General features: G+C 44.7%; 1 protein-coding gene across 3 annotated transcripts in view; it reads right to left on the bottom strand.

Annotated features, from left to right (window-relative positions):
* The window catches only part of CARF (calcium responsive transcription factor), a 434,709-nt gene that overhangs the window by 357,507 nt on the left and 52,601 nt on the right, over positions 1-24,601 (bottom strand). For all 3 annotated transcript variants that reach the window (XM_078680246.1, XM_078680247.1, XM_078680245.1), the window contains exon 3: positions 8,625-8,744. In XM_078680246.1, the coding sequence (XP_078536372.1) occupies positions 8,625-8,744 (120 nt within the window). The remainder of the gene's footprint in view (positions 1-8,624; positions 8,745-24,601) is intronic.

Genomic DNA, 24,601 nt, shown 5'->3' with positions numbered 1-24,601 from the left:
TTGAGGAGGGACGTATTTATTCTAGAAAGGATTCTTTTTCATAGATATCACTACACCAAGTAATATAATCTAAAGTACTAAAGGGAAGACTAGCAAATGCTTAAGGAACATACATGTTTTTCCATGACAATTCTTTCAAGGTTCAGACTCGCATTTTGGCTAATTTTCTGAATGCTATTTTTTAAAAGGATCATGAAGATACAGGCGTAGATACTGGCAGTAAAATAAAGTAAATAGGGAGATAACTGCCATAAGTATTTTCTGTACTTTACGATCGCCACAAATGCCTTAGCCCTTCAGAGGCAATGGGTTGGATATGGTTAAATGTATGCCACCATAAGAAATCAATGGGAGTGTGATGTAACTTCCTATACAGCTCACATATATTTTGAATTGTTGTCCATGTTTTCAACCTTTGCTTGGGGTTGGAGCTGAAAAGTAAAAGGAAGGTGCAGAACCAAACAGGGGGTACAGAAGATTTAAAAAGAAATTAAACTCCAGGCAAAAGTAAGAATAGTACATCAACAAAAACACACCACGAGCCGACCTGAAACCTGGTATTATTTAGGGGGAAATAAGGAACATCTTTACTTTATCTTGCAATGAAACTCTCATAAGTATTTATGCTCAATATCAGGAAATTCTTGCTCAGAGGAGGAGAGGGACAGCAGCAAAGGCATTTAAAACCCATCCAATTTGGCATGCTACTAGTCCGGATCAGGTTCCAGTTGTACACTATTTGAAGATGTGGGCCAGGGGGAGAGGAGAGGAGTGCAGTGGAGAGTGGGAGGCAGGAGAGCCTTTCAATGGCCTGCAGAGTCTACAGGGGCACACAAACGTGGGAGGCGGGCTGCAGGCTATTTCCACAGCAGGAGGAGGCTTTATGCATTTGAACGGAAGGCAACAGAGTAAACACCTCTGGTGCCTGCAAGCCTGTTGCTCATACTTCCTTTACTGGTGCAGCGCTAGTAAGGTGGAGTGGGTCAACCCCATGTTATTTTTTTTGCATATATTTGCGTGGGGCCCTTCTGCTTGTTTGCTGCTCGACGCATTGTCTGGTCACTTGCCGGCTGGCTAGTGGCCTCCTAGACGACGAACCTTTCAATCTTTGCTGCTGGTCTGGTTGCTCCAGACTGGCCCTTGCTCCCTTCCAAAAGAGGGGCACCTCGGACTCTCCTAGTCCGCACCAGACGTCTTTTCCCTTCACCGCGTGGGTTTCCTTTGCCAAGGCCTGTTGACTCCAATCCCGGATCCGACACCGCCGACAGCGAGAGACTGCATGGGACAGCTCGTGCCGCCATCCTGGTCATTGAAGACGCCTCCTGGTCCACGTGGCAGCTGAGTCAAGCGTCCACTCTTCACCTGATCGCGACGACAGCACCTGGTTCCTTCCTGGTTCCACACCGGTCACTGGCTAGTGACTTTGAACACTGTCCCCTCTGCTTTCAGGTCCTCTTCTTCACTGATCCACCCTTGGATCGCACCGGACATCTTCCTCCTGGTCGCCTGCAGCATCTTTTCTTTCAGGCTCCATTGACTTCGGCACCTATGCACCCGCAGCCCGTGGGTGAGGTAACGAGAGCATTTCGGTGCTCAAGGGTAGTCTAACTGTCCTAGTGTCCAGTTCCACAGTCGTTTTTGTCATAACTAGTCAGGATTGTCCGTACTCACCTTTTACTTGAACTGTACTGTCCATGGACGTTGTTACGCATCTCGCGTGTGAGTTCACACTCTGCACACGCGTTCCATGGGCCTCCTATTACTTACCTGAAGTTAGTGTAGCGTGGTCCCATCGATCCTACAGCCTCTGGACAGCTCCATTCCTTTTATCGACTTTCACAACACTTACTTAGTATATGGTTTGTCGTGCCCCTAGGGCACCATTGTAATTTTGTGCAACTTGTCGTATTTTTCTTAAGAGATTGTCATGTGCTTAGCCCTCTGACCTCATAAAGAGTTCAGAGGTGTTGTTATTAATAAATATACTGTTTATTTTCATAACAACCTGTGTGGTGTCCTTTCATCTGGTATTCAAGGGGTTATATTGTGGTAAAACAGCTGGCTTCACATGCCAAAAGAGTTTAGCCTAAGACTGCTTTGTCCATGCTACCATTAGGATAGCTGGTCTATAAGGTTGACTTACAATCAATCACCATAAGGGTTGTTTGGACTGATACAGGGTGATCACTAGAACTAGTGAGCATCATATATCAGGCCAACTTCTCACAATTGACTCAAATACTGTTGGATTGTTTCGCAGGTTTGAAGTCTATACATACTGTGTGTTTGGAGGTGGTTCGTTCTACAATCACGACATGGTACAGTGAGGTGGGAAGGGTTGTTTTGGGTTAATGTTATCCTTTTTGTTTTTTTTTATGTTTTTCTATCACGGTATAAGAATGTACTTACTCTGTTCAACCGTTCACTGGGTCCAGCGGCAGGGGGAGACTAGAGGAAGGAGTTATCCAATGGTACAACCCAAACAGCTGTTGATAGTGACATGGAATGTTAATGGATTGGACAACAAGGTCAAAAGGGGCAGGTCCATAGGGCACTATCTTGATAGTGACCTGGCATAGTATACCTATAGGAGACCCATCTTATGGATGCACAACATCGATGTATGGTTAGGGGAAAATATAAGTTAATTGCTCATGCACAGACCACACCCGGGTCTAGGGGGGTCCTGGTACTTATCCATAGATCTCTCCCGTTTCACATGTTCTGCACATGAGCTGATATACAAGGGTGCTACATAGTGATTCTGGGTGAATATAGGTTTACCTTTGATACTATTTAACGTTTACGCACCTCCTGGGTTGCAGAGAATAACACTTCAGCAAGTGGGACCTGTTCTGGCTAATGCACCAGGAAGGAGACTTCAACTCAGTATTGGAAACACACATGGACAGGATCAGTGCAAAAGTGGAAGGGACAATGACGAGGCGTAGACTGGAGGGTTTTGTGCAGGCGCTAGGATTGTGTGATGTATGGAGGGCTCTACATGAGCAGGAAAGGGGATACTCCTTCTACTCTGGCTACCACAAAGTTCATTCCTGGTTGGTTTACTTTCTTACAACAACTGATCTCCTGCCCAGCTTTGAGGTGGCAGAGCACTTAGATCGTGGTATTAGTGACCACTCACCACTGAGGGTAAGATTGAACATGGGGGACGTGCATCCCAGAGTGGATGGAGGATTGGGATGTGGTGCCTCAGAATGAAGAGAGTGTTGGGAGCCTGGAACAGGCCTCCCACCTATACTTTGTGGAAAATGGGGAGAGCTGGCATCGCAACTTGCTTGCTTTTAGGAATCATGGCTGATAGTTCAAGAGCGGGAAATTTTAAGCTGATTGCCCTGCGAACAGACAAGGTCCACACCAAATGACAAATTTAGAGGCAGACATATCAGGGGGGGAAGTATTTTTGGCTATGGCGATAGAGTGCCTGGTGAAATGGATAAGAGTGGACATGCAGATTTGGGTTGGCCTGGAGGATTGGGCAGGGAGGAAAAAATGTCCCTGTATGCGGATTATATTTTGCTGTATTTGACCCGTGTGCCAACGACCCTTCAGAGGTTGCAGGACATTTTTCATGTTTTTGGAGAGGTCTATGGATTTGTCATAAACTGGCATAAATCGTTATTGTTTCCCATGGGCAGCTGGGATAGGGGCTAGCCGCTGGCCCTACCACTTACGAGTGGAAACTATTAAAGTAAAATACCTTGGGCTATGGATCACCAAAGATCCTGAACCTTATTACGATGCAAACCTGGCCCACTTGCTGAAGTGTTTTGACCAGGACACACAACACTGGCAGCCTTTGCCGATTTCATTGATGATGAAGGCAGCAATATTTAAAATGCTGGCTCTCCACCATTTCCTCTACATTCTTCAGAACTCACCATAAAAAATGCGAATTTTTTTTGTTCAAATTTATGTGTTATCATGCACCATGCTGTGGGCCGTGGACACCAGAGAGTGGCCCTACGTACCATTCGGCGGTCTTCGTACGAAGGGGGAGTACCGCTGCCGAATATTCGTCAGCATTATGAGGCTTTCCAGGTCCAGCATTCTGGATAGATCACCAGGCTATGGGAAACAGAAGCTATCTACATTAGCTGTATATGGGGGTAGACGGAACCCAGTACTGTGTCCAGTTATTGAAATGGTGGTTCAGAATTGGAGGACTTTAACTAAGGAGATGGGGTGGGACACTCAATTGACCCAGAGAACACCATTGTGAGAGGTGTCCAGGCTCCCAAGATTGACTGCCTTGAATTGTTTTTAGGGGTGGGACAAAATTGGCATTTCAACTGCGGCAGAAGTCTGGGACGCTAATGGGGTGGTGCTATTTGCCCATTTGCAAACGGAATATCAGTAGTTAGCTACGCAATGGCAACTGCGAGTAGCTCTTTGACACAGCATCCCTCCCTGATGTGCAGAAGAAGGAGGATGCCGCCTTGGAAATGCCATTGCTGGGTGGGCCTGTAAATTTCCTTCCCATACAGGACTCTGATGAAAACACACAAGCCACCTGACTGGCCTGCTGGATAGATGGTCTTGGGATCTTGGAGACCTTGATTGGGACCACTGGTGTGAGGCACTCGTGTTCCCTGCGGAGGTGCCCATTTGTACTGAGAAAAAGGGGTCCCAGCAAACAACAATAAATTCAAAACAAACAATATCAATGAATAAAGAAACGCTTAATTAGCCTACACTGTTATTTATTCACAATGTAGACGTACGTTAGTTACCATGAATTTAGATGAACAATCACAAGATGTATGGTGCCCCAGAAGGGAAGGGAAGTGGTATAGTGCAGGGAGTGTGGGTATAGGATAGTGACAATAAAAAAAAACAACCAAATGGCCTGACTGTACTGTATGTCAATTTCCAACATAGACAGACAAATGACCGTGGGTTCAATACATCATGAAATAACAAGCATTGAATGACTAAATGATGGGGTGAAGCTGATATGCATAAAAAGTTGTCGACGTTTCGACCCTCTAATAAATCGCAGGGATTAGTTATGACCTTGCTTCGGGGTCTTCATCAGGACAGGGGCGGGGCAGGCAACCTATTTAATAAACATCTAAATTCATGGTAACTGTATAATAGTGTTTCTTTATTCATTGATATTGTTTGTTTTGAATGTATTGCTGTTTGCTGGGACCCCTTTTTCTCAGTACTGATATTACCCAGGTCTCAGTGACTTTGTTTGGGTGAACCCTTTGCTATATCCGAGGTACCCATTTGAGCATCTCTCTGCCTTATCCAACTTAGGATTCTCCAAAGGGTGTGGCCAGGAGAGCACTTCTATCAGACGCTCTGGGGCTGTCCAAAAATTGGAGGCTTTTGGGAGGCAGTGCAGGAAACATTGGAAGGTGCAACGGGGATACCCCTGGTGCTTCAACCTAGACTTGCACTGTTTGGTGTGTCGGGGCAGACGGACCATATGGGACACCACAATCTGTTAGTTAACCTAGGATGCATGGTGGCATAACGGGACGTTGCCAAGAAATGGGGCTTGGGGACTGATCCTCAACATCCCGAATAGCTGGATGATATGCATTATTGTAGAATAATGGGAAAGGAAATCTTTCAAAGCAAAGGCTGTGAAAGGAAATATGTAAATATGTGGGATGGATGGGTCTCTGGGTTTAACTGAAATGGGCATTTACATGGGAGATACCTGCTGACTTGGGTAAAGTTCAAGATGTAGAAACTGAGGGGTGTTCTGGGCGGGACCCGCGAGCGAGCAAAAATACTCAAAATGATACTCAAAAATGATGCTGTATATTGACGAACTGTCCATGATTTATCACATGAATAAATGGATGCATGTCCTGTGATGGGAGGGGTGGCGGGTGAGGCTGAGTTTTGCTAAGGCATATTTATTGACATTGCAATAACCTAAAAACACAAATATTTTAAAAAAGTAATGACGGGACATTAACCAATGTATCCAAGGTTGATCATCTTGATTATCAGAATACAGCGTTCTTATTGAATTAGCTTAAAACAATGTATTCATTGCACACTCTTATCAGTGCTGCCAAGATAATTCTGTTTGAGCTGACCACCACTGGTTTGCAAAGAAATTTGCAGTAATTAAGCTTTTAGGCAGAATTTGTTTATACAGCAAGACCATAGGTGTTACTTATTAGGGGCAAAAAAGAGGGCTAACATGTAACTGTCCTATGGGTCAATAAAAAATTGAGGTGGCTGATAATTATGTTTATTTGGGTAGAATCTTTTCTAGTAATCTTTTACATAAGTTGCATTGTACTAACCTTGGGGAAAAAAGCTGTTGTCCATTTATGGGCCATGCAAAGTGTATGGAATTCTATGGGGAACATGCATTTTATCCATTTATTACATATTTCTCAAAAACAGTATTAGTCTCCCAACATATTAACTCTTTGTGATGTAGTTCTCAAAGATCTCGAAGTGATGTGCTAAAGCAATCACTGGGTTATCATTTTATAAAGGATAGCTAAAATATGTGGCAAGTAAAGTTTTGAATAACCCGCTTTGGTAATATTAAGCTGGAATTGTGACCTCAGCACTGAAAAGTATAATCAGTGAAGGATGCTAAATATACGTTATTGATGAGAATAGTAATTTGCCAAGCTTATAATCCAAAGGAAAGCTGAATTTTGTGTGGGAAAGCTTTGAGCATATTTCTTATGCTTAGCATGAGCTTTATTCAAACTAGAAGGCAAGAGAGACAAACTGTGCACTTGAAGATGCTTGACAATAATACTCACTGAAGACATTTTAGATCAGAACATTTCTTAGAATTGTATGTACTTCATGAAGTTATTGATTAATGTTGTGCATATGTTTTATGATTGTGTCGTGATTATACAACTCTGTTCTGTTAAATAGCACAAATGAAGGACTCTAAGATGCAAGTCTCAGTAGGATAGCACAGTATTCACCTCTATAGCCAGACGCTCAAATGAATGCAGAGGAGTTTACCTTAAAGCTTAAGGGAACGACTTTGTGGTACTCAACTAGAGTAAGAGCTTCAGGAGTATGACACATCTTGCATGCTGGCTCTACAGATAATGGATAAAATAGGCACTTCTACAGCAAGAAGCATAGGAGATTACATTCTAGTTCACTGCTGTTATTACAAGCTACTGTTAATGGCACAGAAATGCATTCAACATAAGCGTTGATGGCTCAGAGGAATAACTAAGTAATTCACTGATAAGGTTTATGGATGTAGGAAACTGCATAAGGCTTTAGTTCTAAAGCTAGAGCCTACAGTAAAGGCAAAATAAATTTTACTCTGCTGTCAGACATTCAGGTGAATTTCACTGTTGAGGAGGGACGTATTTATTCTAGAAAGGATTCTTTTTCATAAATATCACTACACCAAGTAATATAATCTAAAGTACTAAAGGGAAGACTAGCAAATGCTTAAGGAACATACATGTTTTTCCATGACAATTCTTTCAAGGTTCAGACTCGCATTTTGGCTAATTTTCTGAATGCTATTTTTTAAAAGGATCATGAAGATACAGGCGTAGATACTGGCAGTAAAATAAAGTAAATAGGGAGATAACTGCCATAAGTATTTTCTGTACTTTACGATCGCCGCAAATGCCTTAGCCCTTCAGAGGCAATGGGTTGGATATGGTTAAATGTATGCCACCATAAGAAATCAATGGGAGTGTGATGTAACTTCCTATACAGCTCACACATTTTTTGAATTGTTGTCCATGTTTTCAACCTTTGCTTGGGGTTGGAGCTGAAAAGTAAAAGGAAGGTGCAGAACCAAACAGGGGGTACAGAAGATTTAAAAAGAAATTAAACTCCAGGCAAAAGTAAGAATAGTACATCAACAAAAACACACCACGAGCCGACCTGAAACCTGGTATTATTTAGGGGGAAATAAGGAACATCTTTACTTTATCTTGCAATGAAACTCTCATAAGTATTTATGCTCAATATCAGGAAATTCTTGCTCAGAGGAGGAGAGGGACAGCAGCAAAGGCATTTAAAACCCATCCAATTTGGCATGCTACTAGTCCGGATCAGGTTCCAGTTGTACACTATTTGAAGATGTGGGCCAGGGGGAGAGGAGAGGAGTGCAGTGGAGAGTGGGAGGCAGGAGAGCCTTTCAATGGCCTGCAGAGTCTACAGGGGCACACAAACGTGGGAGGCGGGCTGCAGGCTATTTCCACAGCAGGAGGAGGCTTTATGCATTTGAACGGAAGGCAACAGAGTAAACACCTCTGGTGCCTGCAAGCCTGTTGCTCATACTTCCTTTACTGGTGCAGAGCTAGTAAGGTGGAGTGGGTCAACCCCATGTTATTTTTTTTGCATATATTTTGTGGGAACTTTTGTAAATATTGTGGGAGTTTTACTAAAGTGCTGATTTTGCGTGAATTTTTTGTGCAAATTGCGAAATCAAGATATCGTGGGAGGCTGGTCCAGTAGGGTACTCAGCACCTTTAGTTATCATGAGAACACCTTCAGAATATAAAAGAGGCAGTTCTACCTTAGGCGACAATAGACACTACTTTGGAATCTCATTATGCTACCATGAGGATTACTAGTGTAGAAGCCTTCAAATTATAAATGTTTGTGAGTACACTATTACTCACCATCTGTGTGTTGCAACCTGCCATTGGCTGAAGATCATAATGGATAGTTCGGCCATTCTGGTCCATCAGCTGGAATTGCTCAGTAAGAGGCTGGGTCTGAGACAACTGCAACACTGCATTCTGCAATTCATACACATTTTTGATTTAAAGAGAAGAGTCATACTAATCTTATGCATTTCAGTCAATTAAATTGTCAATCAATTATATTGTTTTATATATCGTCGCAAGCTAGACCATATTTCTTATGGGACAAGTCAAGCAAATAAAATCCAACATGCTTTGGTTTCCCCACTGACAGGTTAACAGGGCTGGTGACAAAGTACCTCCTGCACAGCCACTATTCTACAAATGTTTATTATACTTATTTTCTGTTGCCTTTTGGTTTAATTATGTACCCTTTTAAAACTACTTGTTATGATATTGATCTTTTTTTTAAAAACATATTTTTATTGTCTTTTTAGGGTACATAATGGGCAAAGGCCGCAGGAAACATGTGAAACATCGGATATGACCATGCTACCTACGTTTTTGAAAAACTGGAACCCCTGCATAACATACAGGCAACACAACATAAACATGACACAGCATTTTAAACCCCACAAAATAGATTTAGTTGGGATGTATTCGACCACCAGTAACAATATAATAGTATCTGATCAATTCAGGGACCGGAATCCTATGAGGGAGCCATTCTATATGAGGTCTGTGTTCGGTAGAGGCAGTAACTCTATACCAGGATAATTCGCCCATCTGGACCATATTTTCCTGTGTTTCTGGGGGCACCCCGAGCCTGGAAGACCGCTATATCTGCCCCCATGCAACAGTCTAGGGCCTTCTTCCAACCACCAATTGTCAGGGGGACATAGCCTTCCACTGCTGTGCAATGTCTCGCTTGGTCAGGGTGAGGGCCAGGAAGAGTAAGTGCTGTTTATATTTGTTCCCAGCAATCCTGTCAGTGCTATGTAATAAAAATAGTCTCAGGTCAAATGGAAGGTTCCATGATAGAACATGATCTAAACAGGACGCCACCCTGTGCCAGAATGACTGTAGTACACTGCAATTCCATACGGTGTGCATATAAGTCCCCTTCATCCTTCTCGCAGCTGAGACACACTGGGGAATGAATGGCCCCTATCCGCCACAGTTGGGATCGAGTGTAATATACATGGTGTATATATTTGAATTGGGTTGCCTGCATCCACTCCCAGACGCAAAGAGTCAGTTACTGCCAAAAGCGCTGTCTCAGTGCTATGGCCAAGGCAAAAGCCACATTGGGAAGGGTCAAGGATCTGATTAATTTCTAGATAAGAGCTGAGTTGCTTATTGACAGGACTTTCAAGCTGTTTACCCAAAAGAGGTAGTAAAGATATAGGGCGAGAGTTGCTAAGCGATTCAAGATCTGGAGAGGGTTTTCTTAGAATGGGATGTACGCAGGCAATCTTCCATTCTAACGGGATGGTACCTGTTTTGATTGAACAATTAAAAAACTCTAAGATTCCTGGGGCGCAAAGAGTGGCCAACAGTGACATTGTTTTAGGTGTTAGTTGTGCCACCATTCGTTAATAACAAGCAAGTGGGATGCCGCATTATAAGCATAGCCGACTTCAGCCACAGTGCCGCCAAAGTATGAGGACTGCGTGCCAGTGCTCAATGCTATCCTGATCGCCCCTCCATCCCACAAGACTTGATTGTGGATGGCGCTAATTTGTGAGAACCAAGCGTGTGGTATATCATAAGGAAAGTTCTGAACCCTATATAGAATACGAGGTAGGGAGACCATTTGAAAAATCCTCGATCACCCATACAATGATAGCGGAAGGTGAGACCAAATCGCCGTCTCGTACCACAGGCCGGCCATGAGTGGGGTGAAGTTACGGACCCACGAGATTTTCAGGCAGGGTGAGACAAAAATGCCCAGATATTTGAAGCCTGCAGATGCATGCGACAGCTGTGCTGTGCTGCCCAGGTGTTGCGGCCCTGGTCCCTGCACACCGGGAAAATAAAAGATTTGGTGGGATTCGTATGAAGGCCAGATGTTTCTCCAAATACTCTGAGAATTTGCAGGATACTGGGGCATGAGAACCAAAGGTCTGTCATGAAGAACAGCACATTGTTGGCATGAAGTGCGATGCGAAGAGCAAGACCTCGACCACTCAAAGCCTCGCATCACCGGGTCGCTCTGTACCCATGCCGCCAGGGGCACCACCGCTAGGGCGAAGAGAAAGCGTGACAAGAGGCAGCCTTGTTGTGATGTTTTGATGTAATTTCTGGAATCAAGAAGACTGTGGTGTTCGTGATTCCAGAAAGGACAGTTAAGACCCAGGCTCATAGTAAGGACTCAACTTCGTGTCTCTGAAGAATAAAATTATTATTACTTATCTAAGCGTGCACAGTACCATCATCATTTCACTAGCGACGATCGGAGAAAGGAATTCGTGGAGCTTGTTGAGCCATTGTCCTGCTTCGTGCAGATCATGTTGCTGCCGAGTGAAGACAGATAACTGGACATCGCCAGGTAACATCCAGTGAAAATCGCGTCTTTGAGAGACACGCGGTGAGTGTTTTAGTCATTTTTGAAGGATTTTGCCGAGAAACGGATTATCTGCAATGCGCATGCCTCATCTATTACGCATGACGTCAGAGCGTTGACGCATGGTGCGGACATATTTTGGGACAGAGGAAATAAATGTGGCGGCCATTTTACACCAGGCACGCATTGTGAAAAGGACGTGCAACGCGACGAACATTATGGTGTCAATTTAAATGTCAAGTTCACTGTGGTGAATTGTATATGATGTAATACGACTCACGTGAACTGGATGGCAATTTGGTCAACAGAAATAAATTTTGTGCACCATGCAAATTTAAAAATATTGAAGTACACATACAAAATATACTGTTATAAAAGTTGTTCATCAATCTATCGAGAATAATATTAAACGCATAGTTTTTACTTGATACTTCAGATACTGTTCATAGATATTTATATTTTTAATGGAGAATTTTTCTACTCCTGCACCTTTCCTGGCATCACCAGGGGAACCTATTTTGGAGTGGAAACGGTGGAAAGAAGGCTTTCAAGCCTATGTGGAAGCAATAGGTTGTGATGTTTATACGGACAAACGTAAATTAACAATTCCTTCCCATTCAGGCGAGGAAAACTTTAGTTCACGCCTCAGTCACTTCTCATCTTGATTATGGGAATTCCTTGCTCTGTGGCCTTAGTAAAAAAGGCCTGAACCAACTTCAATCTGTCCAAAATGCGGCTGCCAGGCTTGTCTTGAACTTGCCTAGGAAGTCGTCGGGGAAGCGTGCACTACAGACCTTGCACTGGCTTCCTATGCAGGAGCGCATCCGGTTTAAAACCATGTGCATGACCCACCGTATTGCGCACGGCCATGGCCCTACTTACCTCCAAAATATGCTCACCATATACCGCCCCAAACGCCTTTTGAGATCTATGGGCAGCATGCAGTTTGTGGTACCTCGTATCCACACAGCACGGATGGGTGGGCATTCTTTTAGGTATTTAGCCAGTAAACAATGGAACAAACTCCCCATTGAACTTCGGATGAAACCGTCAGAATTACGGTTCCGGATGAAACTGAAGACTCACTTGTTCCCTAAAGATAAGAATTGAGGCTGGGCCCTGACCCCTTGTTCCCTCCCCTCTCTGTGGGCATGTTCTTAGGAGTTTCATTGGAATGCATCCTCAGCGCGGGGACGCACTGTTCTTCTGTGTAACCAGGCACTTAATAAATGTTTTTATTATTATTTTTATTATTATTTTGAAACATCGCCTTGGCGCAGAAGGAAGATACATTCTAAGTCATTTACCTCCTAGTAACAATCGAGTATCATCATCTGAAGAAGACGCTGACGTATATGAAGAAGCTATTAAACAAATGGACAGGCGTTATATAAAGAAATTCAATGTAGTAGTATCTCATAAGTTTCTTAGTAGAGGACAATTGGTTACTGAATCTATAGATTCTTTTGTAAATGATTTAAGGATTCTAGCGTCAAAATGCAACTATTCAACATTTCATGATCAAATGCTATGAGATCAAATGGTGCATAAGGTTGCTGATGTCAAGCTCCAGGAAAAATTGTTAGCTGCAGAAGATCTAACTTTCATGGCTCATCGTTTTGAAGATATGAAAATTGGTTTAAAAGAACTTGCTGAGCAAAAGATATCTGAAGTTAATGCTGTTTAAAAAATCTAACTCCGAAGAAAATGCGTTCAACAAGGTGAAATATAAAAGTCAACATCCTCAAGAAAAAAAATAATATGTCTGTTTTAAACGTGGCATTCCAGGTCATTTGACAAACGTCAGGAAATGTCCAGCTTTGGGTCAAGTATGTAGGTATTGTAAGTTAAAAGGACATTATACAAGAATGTGCAGGAACAAGAACAAATTTGAGAATAAGTTTTGATTAGAGCTCAAAATGATGAAAGTGTAAAAGAAGTCAAAAGTGATATAGATGATGATGAGTTTCTTTTAGCTGTCTAAGACGTTAATAGTAATATCAAAGATGCTCCATATTGTTCAGTTGTCATTGGTGGAAAAGATGTGAGAGTTATGGCTGATTCAGGGGCAAGACACACACTCATTGGCCAAGAATGGATAAAAGAATTTCCAAATTTGAGTTTAAATCATCCTCCTAAAGTGTATGTAGCAAAAGACGGTTCCTGCCTTTTGGGATGGCCTCAACAAAGGGATTTGATGATAACTTTAGACCCCAATCACTCTGATCAGGTACTTGGGTATTCAGACCTGGTTTTAAATGTTGAGTCGGATCCAGCCTTAGAATGGGAAAAGAGATTTCCCAGTGTTTTCTCTACTTCAAAATTAGGTCTCCTAAAATAATTTGTACACAAAATCATTTTTAAACAAGATGCTGTACCCAAAGTTCATAAGGTTAGAAATGTCCCTTTGCATTTAAGACAAGCTGTTAAAAATGAACTGCAAAGACTATGTGATATTGATGTGATTGAAGAAATAGTATCTTTGGAGTGGTTATCTCCGGTAGTAGTCACACATAAACCTAATGGTAAGGTAAGATTATGTGTGGACTTAAGGGACTTGAACAACAGTGTATGGGTTGACAGACATCCATTGCCAAATATTAGTGAGATGTTCACAAAATTGAAAGGAGCATCCATATTTTCAACCCTCGATTTATCTAATGCGTACCACTAGATCGCACTACATGAAGATAGTAAACATCTCACTTAGGGCTAGATGTAGGTAATTATATTTTACCACTTCTTAAATACCGAATTTTACCGATTCGGTATTTAAGAAGTGGTAAAATAGAGGGGGGGAGATGTAGGTAATTCCAGATGTGGAATTACTGAATCGGTAATACTCGGTATTTACCGATTCGGTAAATACCGAATCGGTATTTCCTATTGATTCCTATGGGCTGTGAAGCCCATAGGAATCAATGGGAAATACCGATTCGGTAATTACCGAATCGGTAAATACCGAATTCTGCAAGGGTGCAGGGGGTGTCACTTTGACACCCTCTGGCACCCCAAAAATTGACATGTGCGCCATGTGGCACACAGACATGCCCTAAGGGCACGTCTGTCTGTCACATGGCATAGGTGTGCATGCACACATGTGCATGCACACCTGAATTCGGTATTTTAACACCCAATTGGATTGGGTGGTAAAATACCCAATTTGTAGGGCCTTTGGGACTCAGAAGAGTCCCACCTACATCTGAGATTTACCGAATCGGTAAAAATACCGATTCGGTATTTTACAGAATCGGTAAATTTACCGAATCAGTAAATTTACCGATTCTGTAAAAATGTGCCCCTACATCCCAAAAACCCATTTACCGGTCGGTAACGGCCGAAATCGGCCGTTACCGGTCGGTAAATGGCTCCTACATCTGGCCCCCAATGTATTACTTCGGAGGGTGCTTTCAGATACAAAAGAATGCCCTTTGGTTTAATTTCAGCATCTTCAGTTTTCCAAAGAGTAATGCACAATTTATTTAAGAACATTGAGAACGTCCTATAATTTCAAGACGATATTTTGATCTTCGCATCCAATCCATCTGAACATACTGACATTCTACACAAGGTTTTATGCATTCTGCAAGACAATGGGCTAACTCTGCCAAAAGAAACATTTTTATTTGGTGTATCGTCTGTGCATTATTTAGGTCATTCAATAAGCAAACATGGTATTTCTCCAAAACAGAATTTGATTAGGGCCATTGAATCAGCTCCAGATCCTGAGAATAAAGACCAACTCAGATCTTTTTTTAGGACTTGCCGAATGTTACGCAAAATGTTAACATGAGAAATTTAATGAAAAAAAGTATCATTTTTGTGGGATGATAATTGTATGAATGAATTGAAGAAGAGTATTGCATCTGCTCCTGCTTTGGCAACTTTTGAAACATATAATTCAATTATTATAACCGATGCTAGTAATGTCGGCATTGGTGCAGTTTTGATGCAAAATCAAAAAAGGTCATTTAGTCACCATTGGATTTGCATCTAGACCGTTAAGGGGTGCAGAATGTAAATACTCTACTTTGGAAAAAGAAACTCTCGCATGTTGGTGGGGAATTGAATATTTTCAAAAATATGTATATGGTACTGTTTTCAAAGTTAGGTCGGATCATCAATCTTTAGTTGATTTATTTACATCAAAAGGATGCGGAAAGGCAACATCAAGAATTGCATGGTGGCAATATAAATTACAAGATTTTGATTTCAAAGTAGAATATATTCCAGGGGTAAGAAATATCTAGGCAGATTGTCTTTCGAGATTACCGGTACTTGATGACAAAGCAGTGGAGGAAGACAATAATTTGGAAAGGCATATGCTACTTACCAGTATGCATCTGTTCTTGGCATGTAGAGCTGCAGAGTTGTACATTTAGCAATAGATCGCCACCTGGTGTTGGGCTCGGATGATTGTAGGTTGTTGTTGTCTTCTTGGAAGAAGTCTTTGTAGTCACGTGATAGGTGACTCCTCCCTTGGACAATACTGCGCATGGTCATCGACTCCATCCTCAGATTGTTTTTCGCCATTATGGGAAATGATGGAGTTAGTAGAAGTAAAGAGAAAAAGAGGTCCATGCGTGTGCATCTAAGTAAGATGAGTACTGGAACGGATATAAGTTCCGGGGAGACGGGAGGGCATGTACAACTCTGCAGCTCTACATGCCAAGAACAGATGCATACTGTTAAGTAGCATATTCCGTTTGAAGCATATGAGCTGCAGGTTGTACATTTAGCAACGATTATGCAGCAGTGTCTCCCCTAGCGGTGGTCACTTGTATCCGTTGCTGCATACTGAAATAGTGTTCTAAGGACAGCTTGGCCTACTGCAGCTTGCTGCTTGGCTTGCATGTCAACACAATAGTGTTTAGTGAAGGTGTGTATGGTAGACCATGTTGCTGCCTTACATATGTCCTCTAGTGGTATGTTTCCTAAGAAAGCCATAGAGGCTCCTAGTTTGCGAGTGGAGTGCGCTCTAGGAGGAACTGTTAGTGTACGTTTTGCCTTTAGATAGCATATTTGAATACACTTTACAATCCATCTGGCAATTCCTCCTTTAGATATGGGATTGCCTTTGGGTGGTGAACAGAAAGATACAAATAGTTGTTTTGACTTTCTGAAGGATTTAGTCATGTCTGTGTAGTATAAAAGAGCTCTTCTAACATCTAGGGTGTGTAGGGCTCTTTCTGCAACAGAGTCTGGTTTTTGGAAAAACACTGGTAACTCTACTGATTGGTTAAGGTGAAAAGGAGTAATCACCTTTGGCAGGAATTTTGGGTTAGGTCTAAGAACCACTTTGTTAGGGTGTATCTGAAAAAATGGTTCCTCTATTGTGAATACTTGTATCTCACTAACTCTTCTGAGAGAGGTGATGGCAACAAGGAATGCGGTTTTCCATGTTAGGAATTGCAATTCACACTTGTGTAAAGGCTCAAATGGGGTCCCATGAGTCTTGTAAGGACAATGTTCAGGTTCCATACTGGTGCAGGTGGTAACCTAGGTGGGATTATTCGTTTTAATTCTTCCATAAATGCTTTTATCGCAGGTACTCTAAAGAGAGAGGTGCTGTCTATTCTGTAAATAGGCTGCAATTGCTGCTAGATGCAGTCGTATGGAAGAGTAAGCCAAGTTGGACCTTTGTAGGTGTAGAAGGTAACAAATAATATTCTGGATGGAAACATCCAATGGATCAATATCATTGTTGTTACAATATATTGCAACACTTTTCCACTTAGCAGCATAACATGCTCTAGTGGTGGGTCTTCTAGCTTCTTTAATTATGTTCATACATTCTGGTGGTAAAATTAAGTAGCCAAACTCTAAGACTTCAGGAGCCAGATTGCCAAATTCAGCTGGTTTGGTTCTGGGTGCCTTATTTCTCCATGGTTCTGTGTTAACAGGGATGGCGTGAGCCGTAATTTCTGATGTGGAACCAGTGAGAGATCTAGTAGTGTGGTGAACCATGGCTGGCGTGCCCATGTGGGGGCCACTAGTATTAGTTTGAGGGACTGTTGTCTGAGCTTGCGTACTACTAGTGGAAAGAGTGGGAGAGGCGGAAAAGCGTACGCAAATCTGCCTGACCAATTCATCCATATTGCATTCCCCTCCGACCGCGGGTGTGGAAACCTGGCGGCGAAGGTTGGGCATTTTGTGTTTTCGTGGGTGGCAAACAGATCTATGTGTGGGTGCCCCCACATTTGGAAGAATGGTTGTAGGACTTGTGGGTGCCACTCCCATTCGTGAATCTGTTGTGATTGACGACTCAACAGATCTGCTATCTGATTGTGAATTCCTGGAAGTTGTTCTACAGTCAGGTGTATGTTTTGAGGGATGGCCCATCTCCAAATGTTCTGTGCAAGCTGGGACAGTTGCAGAGAGTGTGTCCCCCTCTGTTTTTGTATGTAGTACATAGCTGTCATATTGTCCGTACGGATTAGAAGAGCTTTGTTCTGTACTTGGAGTTGACAAGTTTTGAGTGCTAGGTAAATTGCTAGCAGTTCCAAATGAATGATATGGAGCAGTTTTTTTTGGCTGTTCCATTGGCCTTGAGTGGTATAGTGTAGGAGATGGGCTCCCCATCCTGTGAGGGATGCATCTGTTGTGAGCACTATTTGTGGAACAGTGTCTAGGAACGGCCGTCCCTTTGTTACGTTTTTGGTGTTCCACCATTGCAGAGAGCGATATGTACGGCTGTCTACCAACACCAGGTCTGTGAGCTGACCTTGAGCCTGATTCCACTGTTGTGCTAGACATTCTTGTAGTGGGCGCATTTGCAGTCTTGCATGAGGAACTATGAAGATGCAAGATGCCATCATGCCTATTAGTTTCATGAACACTCTGGCCTGAAGAGAGTGTTGGCTTTGAAAAAGGGAGACCAAGCTCTGAATGCTTTAAATCCTGGCTTGACTGGCATAGGCTAGAGCTACTGATGTGTCTATGGTAGCTCCTAGATATTGGTGAACGTGCGAAGGCTCTAGGTGCGACTTGGTGTAGTTTATCGTAAACCCTAAGTCGTGTAATGTCTGAATTGTTTGTTTGGTGTGTTGTACACACTGGTTGAGCGATCTTGCTTTTATGAGCCAGTCGTCGATGTAAGGGAAGACATGTATCTGTTGTCTCCTGAGATGTGCTGCTACTACTGCTAAGCACTTTGTAAACACTTGTGGTGCTGTTGTGACCCCGAATGGAAGGACTTTGAACTGATAGTGTTGTCCTTGTATGACAAATCTTAGATACTTCCTGTGCGCTGGATGTATAGGAATATGAAAATAGGCGTCCTTTAGGTCTAGTGTTGTCAGAAAGTCTCCCTGTTGTCGTAATGGGAGTACTTGTTGTAAAGTTATCATGTGAAAATGATCTGATTGAATGTAGTGGTTTAGGGGCCTGAGGTCGAGGATCGGTCTTAATGTCCAGTCCTTTTTGGGTATTAGGAAATACAGGGAGTAGACTCCTGTTCCTTGTTCCTGTAAGGGGACCTCTTGAATAGCATCTTTTCGTAGAAGTGCTAGAACTTCCTGTTGAAGCAGTGTTATGTGTTCTGTAGACATTGAACGCTGCCTGGGTGGTATGTTTGGGGGGGTTGCTGTGAGTTCTAGGCAGTAGCCATGTTGGATAATTTGTCTTACCCATCTGTCTGTTGTGATGGAATCCCAGACAGGTAGGAATTGTGATACTCTGCCCCCTACTGGTGTGGAATGTTGTAGGGGAGGCAGAGGGAAGTCACTGTTTGGGAGTGGAAGAGGAGCGGTTGTTGTTGTTACCTCTACCTCTTCCCTTATTGTTGTTGCCTCTGTACCCTCCTCTATAGTAACCTTTATTAGAGGGGGTTTGTGTTTGTGTTTTAAAAGATGACGTGTTATCTGCACCGGTCTGCTTGGAGCCTCCTCTATTTTTTTTTTGAAATATGTTTTTATTGCGAAAACATAACATGGGCACAGTAGACACAATCATGAAAAGCCGTTCACATATATAAAACCATAGTATCACGTATCAGGGAGCATACACAGCCAAATACGGCCCACATCCCGGGGGCTGGGCGGCGTAGGAGCAGAATAATCAAATCACCTCTGTGCACAAGAGATATATACGTATCACTGTATTCGCCGGTTTTTTCATGGCACAAGCACATTTAAAAAAAAAAAAAAACAATTGAACAACAAACAATTACCCCAGAAACAGCATCAGTAGCACAGGACCGAACACAGCAGAACAGGTACGTGTGGATCAGGGGAGGCACGGGTGGTACAGTGCCACATGGGCTCATGGGAGACGTAGTTATGTCTAAGCATATACATAGCAAGGAATAGCAGTGTGGCTACGTAGGGCCTCTACACCCGTTCCAGATCTCTCACAGACACTCCCCCTCAGTACAATCGGCCACCGAAGCAGTGGGGGAGAACAACTCCGCGCTCGTGGCATCAGAATCATCCTCCTCTAGCCCCTCCATACACAGCACCCTCCAGGCCATCAAATCATCCTGTAGCTTACTATCTCTACGGGTGCGCTGCATGTGAGTCTCTTCCGCCAGGGCCCATTCTCTCGCATCTTTCAGCCACAGGGAAAACTCCGGCGCCCTTTGACCCATCCATGTAATAGCCACACGTCTCCACGCCAGGACCAGCAGGAGTTGTAAGAATTTATAGGATAACTTTTTCTTTCTGGGCTTCGGCACCAGTGCCAGGAGGCAGTGGATGGGTTCTAAAAGGAGTGTAATCCGTGTGGCCCGAGCAACATGAGTCACCACATTCCTCCAAAAGTCGTGAACCAGGGGGCAGTCCCATGCTAGGTGGAGGAAGCCCGCCCTCCGCGCCCCACATCTCGGGCAAGTATGTCGTCTGTCCGCCGATATACGATGTAGGGAGACAGGCGTCACATAAGTACGGTGGACAAAATTAAAGTGGATAAGTTTAAAACGTGCGTTGCAGGAGACCTTACGGGTCAGAAGCCCGATCCGTCTCCGTTGGCCCGGGTCCAGGTCCATTCCCAGATCCGCCTCCCACGCCGCCCAAGACGGTGCCACCGGCGGGGTCGAATCCCGACGCATAGCTGAGTAGAGAAGGGAGATCAAGCGTTTGCCTCTCCCACAGGACAAAATGATGTCTAGGACGTTAGTAGACGGGGGAGCCTCCGGGTACTGGGGCCACGTAGTCCTGGACACGTCCTGGAGGGCTCCGTAGTGGAGATACTGTCCCTCGTGTAGGTCAAAGGACTCCAAGGCGTGTTCGAAGGACACATAGGAATCGTTCGGGTAGAGGTCCGCAAGAGTCTCGCAACCGCCAGAGCGCCACTCCCTAAAGGACATATTCTCTTCCAACCGAAGTATTGGGGCCATGATCCAAAGCGAGAGCTCCCTATGAAACGGCGCCCGCTTCAATACTTTTTCAACGAACCGCTGCCAGATCGCTGCTGTGTGGCGCACCACATACGGCAGGGCGCAATCAGCGCCGCGGCCCTGCATCAGGGCCTCCTGCAGGGTCCTTTCATCAGCCATACCAGCAAGCAGTGCTAGTTCCCAGTTCTCAGCGTCAGCAAACCATCGAGCTGCCGGGAGAAGCTGCGCTGCGTAGTAGTACAGGTCAAATCTTGGGGCCTCAAGGCCACCCTCTTCCCAACTCCGCATCACCGTACGTAAAGCCACTCTACTACGACCACCTGCCCAAAGTAGGGAGGTGAGGAGCGAGTCTAAGGTCCTAAATACTCGGGGCGGCAACGGACAGAGGGTATTCTGCAGAGTATAGAGGACCCTAGGGAGCATCACCATTTTGGCAATCGCCAATCTCCCCATCAGTGAAAGGGGAAGCGTGTTCCAAAAGGTAACAGATTTGTGGAGGGCTGAGAGTACTCTGTCAATATTATAGGTCAGTAGTGTCTCATCCAACGTAGCCACCTGGATGCCAAGGTACCTGAATGCCACTCGTTCACATCTAAAACCCGAATAGGGCACATCCACGTCCGAGTCCTGAGCATAGCCCACCAGTGGGAAGACCAGAGACTTGGCGAGATTGACACGCAACCCAGAAGCTGCACCAAATCGGTCCAGGAGCCGCAATAGGACAGGGAGAGTCTCAGAGGGGGAGGTCAAATAAAAAAGCGCATCATCTGCGTAAAGGGAGACTATATTGGTAGTGGCACCCACCACTATCCCCCACTGTCGGAGCTCCATGCGAGCGGCGATGGCTAGGGGCTCAATTGCAAGGGCAAACAGGAGAGGGGACAGGGGGCAACCCTGACGGGTGCCTCTCTCCAATGTCCACTCCTCCGAGCGGGCTGAACCCAATCGCACCCTAGCGCGGGGTGCCCTATAAAGTATCTTGATCCAATTACAAAATCCAGGTCCAAACCCCATATTTGTTAGTACCTGCATTAAATATCCCCAGTGCACTGTGTCAAAAGCCTTAGTCAAATCAACTGACACCAAGACATGTGGATCCTCCCTGCCCCGAACCTCATGGAGGACATGATTCAGGCGGCGCAAATTCATCGCCGTATTACGCCCCGGGATAAATCCGCACTGGTCGGAGTGGATTAGTCGAGTCATGTACGGGGCAAGGCGAGTGGCTAAGATCTTAGTAAGGATCTTGGCATCCGTGTTAATCAGGGTTATAGGGCGGTAGGCTGCGGGATCAGTACCGTCCCCTCCCGGCTTTAAGATCATGCATACCTCTCCTTGGTTCATAGATGTCGGGAGGGTGCCAGTACGCAGAGCCTCATTATAAACCTGCAATAGAAGGGGAGCCAAAACATGCCCGAAGGAATGATAGAATTCGGCTGGGTAACCGTCTCCACCAGGGGCCTTCGCACGGGGGAGGGAGGCCATCGCTGCTTGTATCTCACCTAGCGTGATTTGTGTATCCAGGTCTTTCACATCCGCCTCTGATAGAGTCTGGAGGTCTAAGCCTTCAAGGTACAATTGACAGGCATCGTCTGTAATGGACTGATCTGCCCTATATATAGTTTGCAGATGGCACCGGAGGACCTCAAGGAGATCGGATTCAGAGTGGACCACATTGCCACCCGAGTCGTGTAGGGCAACTATTTTCTCAGGCGCGAATTCACGGCGAAGAATCCAGGCCAACAGGCGGCCGGATTTATCCCCCTCACGGTGGAGGCGTTGTCTATACTGGCCCAACGTAAACTTATCAAGTCTAGTAAGTATGTCATGGATCGAGGCCAGGGCAGCAGACTCCGTTCGCCGATCAGTTGCGTCAGGGTCCGAGCTCGATTGGGCGCGTTGAAGCGCAGCCTCTTCTCTCTGTAAATCAGACATCAGCTGTTTGCGGACCCCATACGTGAGGCCCATACAGACGCCACGCACTACCGCCTTCAAGGCGTCCCATTTAGTAGAGAAGGGTAGGTCATCCCCCCCCCAGTTGAGTTCCACATATTCCGACAGTGACTCCACCACACGGTCCTTGCCCACCGGGTCCAACAGGAGGTCAGCAGGCATTCTCCACGTTCGCGGACGCGCCGCTCGATCAGGCCACTGCGCCACGCATGTCACCGGGGCATGGTCCGAAAGGTATCTGGCCTGGTGCGTCAAGGTCAAGGACGGGGTAAGGTTGGCCGCAAGAACGCGGTCCAATCTGCTGTGGGTACCATGCGTCGGGGTGTAACATGTATAAATCTTCTGAGCAGGGTGACAGGAACGCCACACATCTATAGCTCCAAGATTATGCATAACGTCACGCAGGCGGGCCGTCATACGGGGCTTAGTGCCCAACCGGGGCGGGTGGCGATCTAAGTCAGGGTGCAGTACGCAATTGAAGTCCCCAAACCAAAGGAGGGGTACATCCAATCCCGAAGCCACAAGATCCTGGACCTGCGAAAAGAAGGCCGGGTCATCAGTGTTCGGGGCATAGGTATTAAGGAGCAAGAGCTCCTTGTCATCCAATCTAAGTCGCACCAGCAGGTATCTACCGTCGACATCTGCCTCCACATATTGAACCGCGCAGGGGATCCCTGGGGCCACCCAGACAAGGACTCCTCTAGCATATGAGGAGAAGGAGGAATGAAAAAGCTGGCCTCTCCACTTCCTGGACAGCCGTTGTGCGCCGTCATCATCTAGATGAGTTTCTTGCAAACAGGCGATCGAGACCTCGTGTCTTTTAAGGAAGGTGAGGACTCTGTGTCTCTTGGTGCAAGTACCCAAGCCACGTACATTCCACGTTAAAAATTTAAAACCCATGGCCCATGATAGCGCTTAATCAAACTATAGTATAAAGACTTGGAGCCTCCTCTATAAGAGGAGCGGCGAAAAGAACCTCTAGTCTGGGTAGATTGTAATCCACCCATAGACTTAGCAGTGTCTGTGTCCTTTTTCATTTTTTCTAGCGTATTATCTACCTCTGGCCCGAACAATTGGTTCTGATTGAAGGGCTGGTTGAGGATGGTAGTTTGCACCTCTGGTTTGAAACTGGAAATGCGTAGCCATGCATGACGCCTGAGGATAACACTGGTGGTAACTGCCCTAGATGCTGTGTCAGCTACGTCTAGTGCGCATTTAATGGAGGCATTTGATATTAGTTTGCCTTCCTGTAAGAGCTCCGCTGCGTGATCTTTGTATTGATCTGGCAGATGTTCCATTAACTTTTCTAGTTGGTCGTAGTGAGCCCTATCGTAGCATGAGAGTAAGGCGTGTGTGTTTGCTATGCGCCAAATGTTTGTTGCTTGTGCAGCAATCCGTTTCCCTGACGCATCAATGATTTTTGATTCTTTGTCAGGGGGGGGGGGGTCCCCAGAAGTCTGGGAATTGGCTCTTTTACGTGCATTTGACACAACTAAAGAGACCAATGGTAGGTGTCCCTTAATGTAGATAGGATCTGATGGTGCTGGCCTATACTTTTTCTCTATTCTTGGGTTTAGTACCCTACACCTTACTGGGTCTTTAAAAATATCTGGGGTATGTTTAATGACCCCCTTGATCATAGGTAGTATTTGAGTAGATCTCTGTGATTGCTCAAAAGTGTCTAATAGGAAATCCTCCTCAATGGCATCAAAGTGCATTGGAACTCCGTGGTAAAGTGCAGCTCTGTTCAGTAGATGATTAAACCCAATACTATCCTCTGGAGGGGAAGGTTTTGTTGGGTAATACTGAGGATCAGGTATGTCTGGTGCATTATTTGGTTGGAAATTATATGCATCATCCTCCTTGGTATAATCTGGGTTAACATCTTCATCCTCATGTAAGGGATATGTATGTGTATCTGGTACATCATCCCCCCACCTAAATCATACTCCTCGTCAGTGTGGTGTGATGTAGCAGGAGATTGAGCAGGAGAAGTTATAGGTTCAGTATATGGAGTGATAGGAGAGGGAGAGGAAGAAGGTGAAGGAGAGGAAGGGTGCATTGGAGATGTTGCACAATCCTTTTTGGCAGGAACCACAGTTGGAAGTGGTGTGTCTGCTGGCCTTTTCTTGTGTGGAATTGCTTCCACATGTCCAGTTT

The sequence above is a fragment of the Lissotriton helveticus genome, chromosome 3_1 (assembly GCF_964261635.1).
Source record: "Lissotriton helveticus chromosome 3_1, aLisHel1.1, whole genome shotgun sequence".
NCBI classification, from domain to species: Eukaryota; Metazoa; Chordata; class Amphibia; order Caudata; family Salamandridae; genus Lissotriton; species Lissotriton helveticus.
Note: the sequence above shows the minus strand (reverse complement) of the source record. Positions and strands in the feature narration are given on the sequence as shown.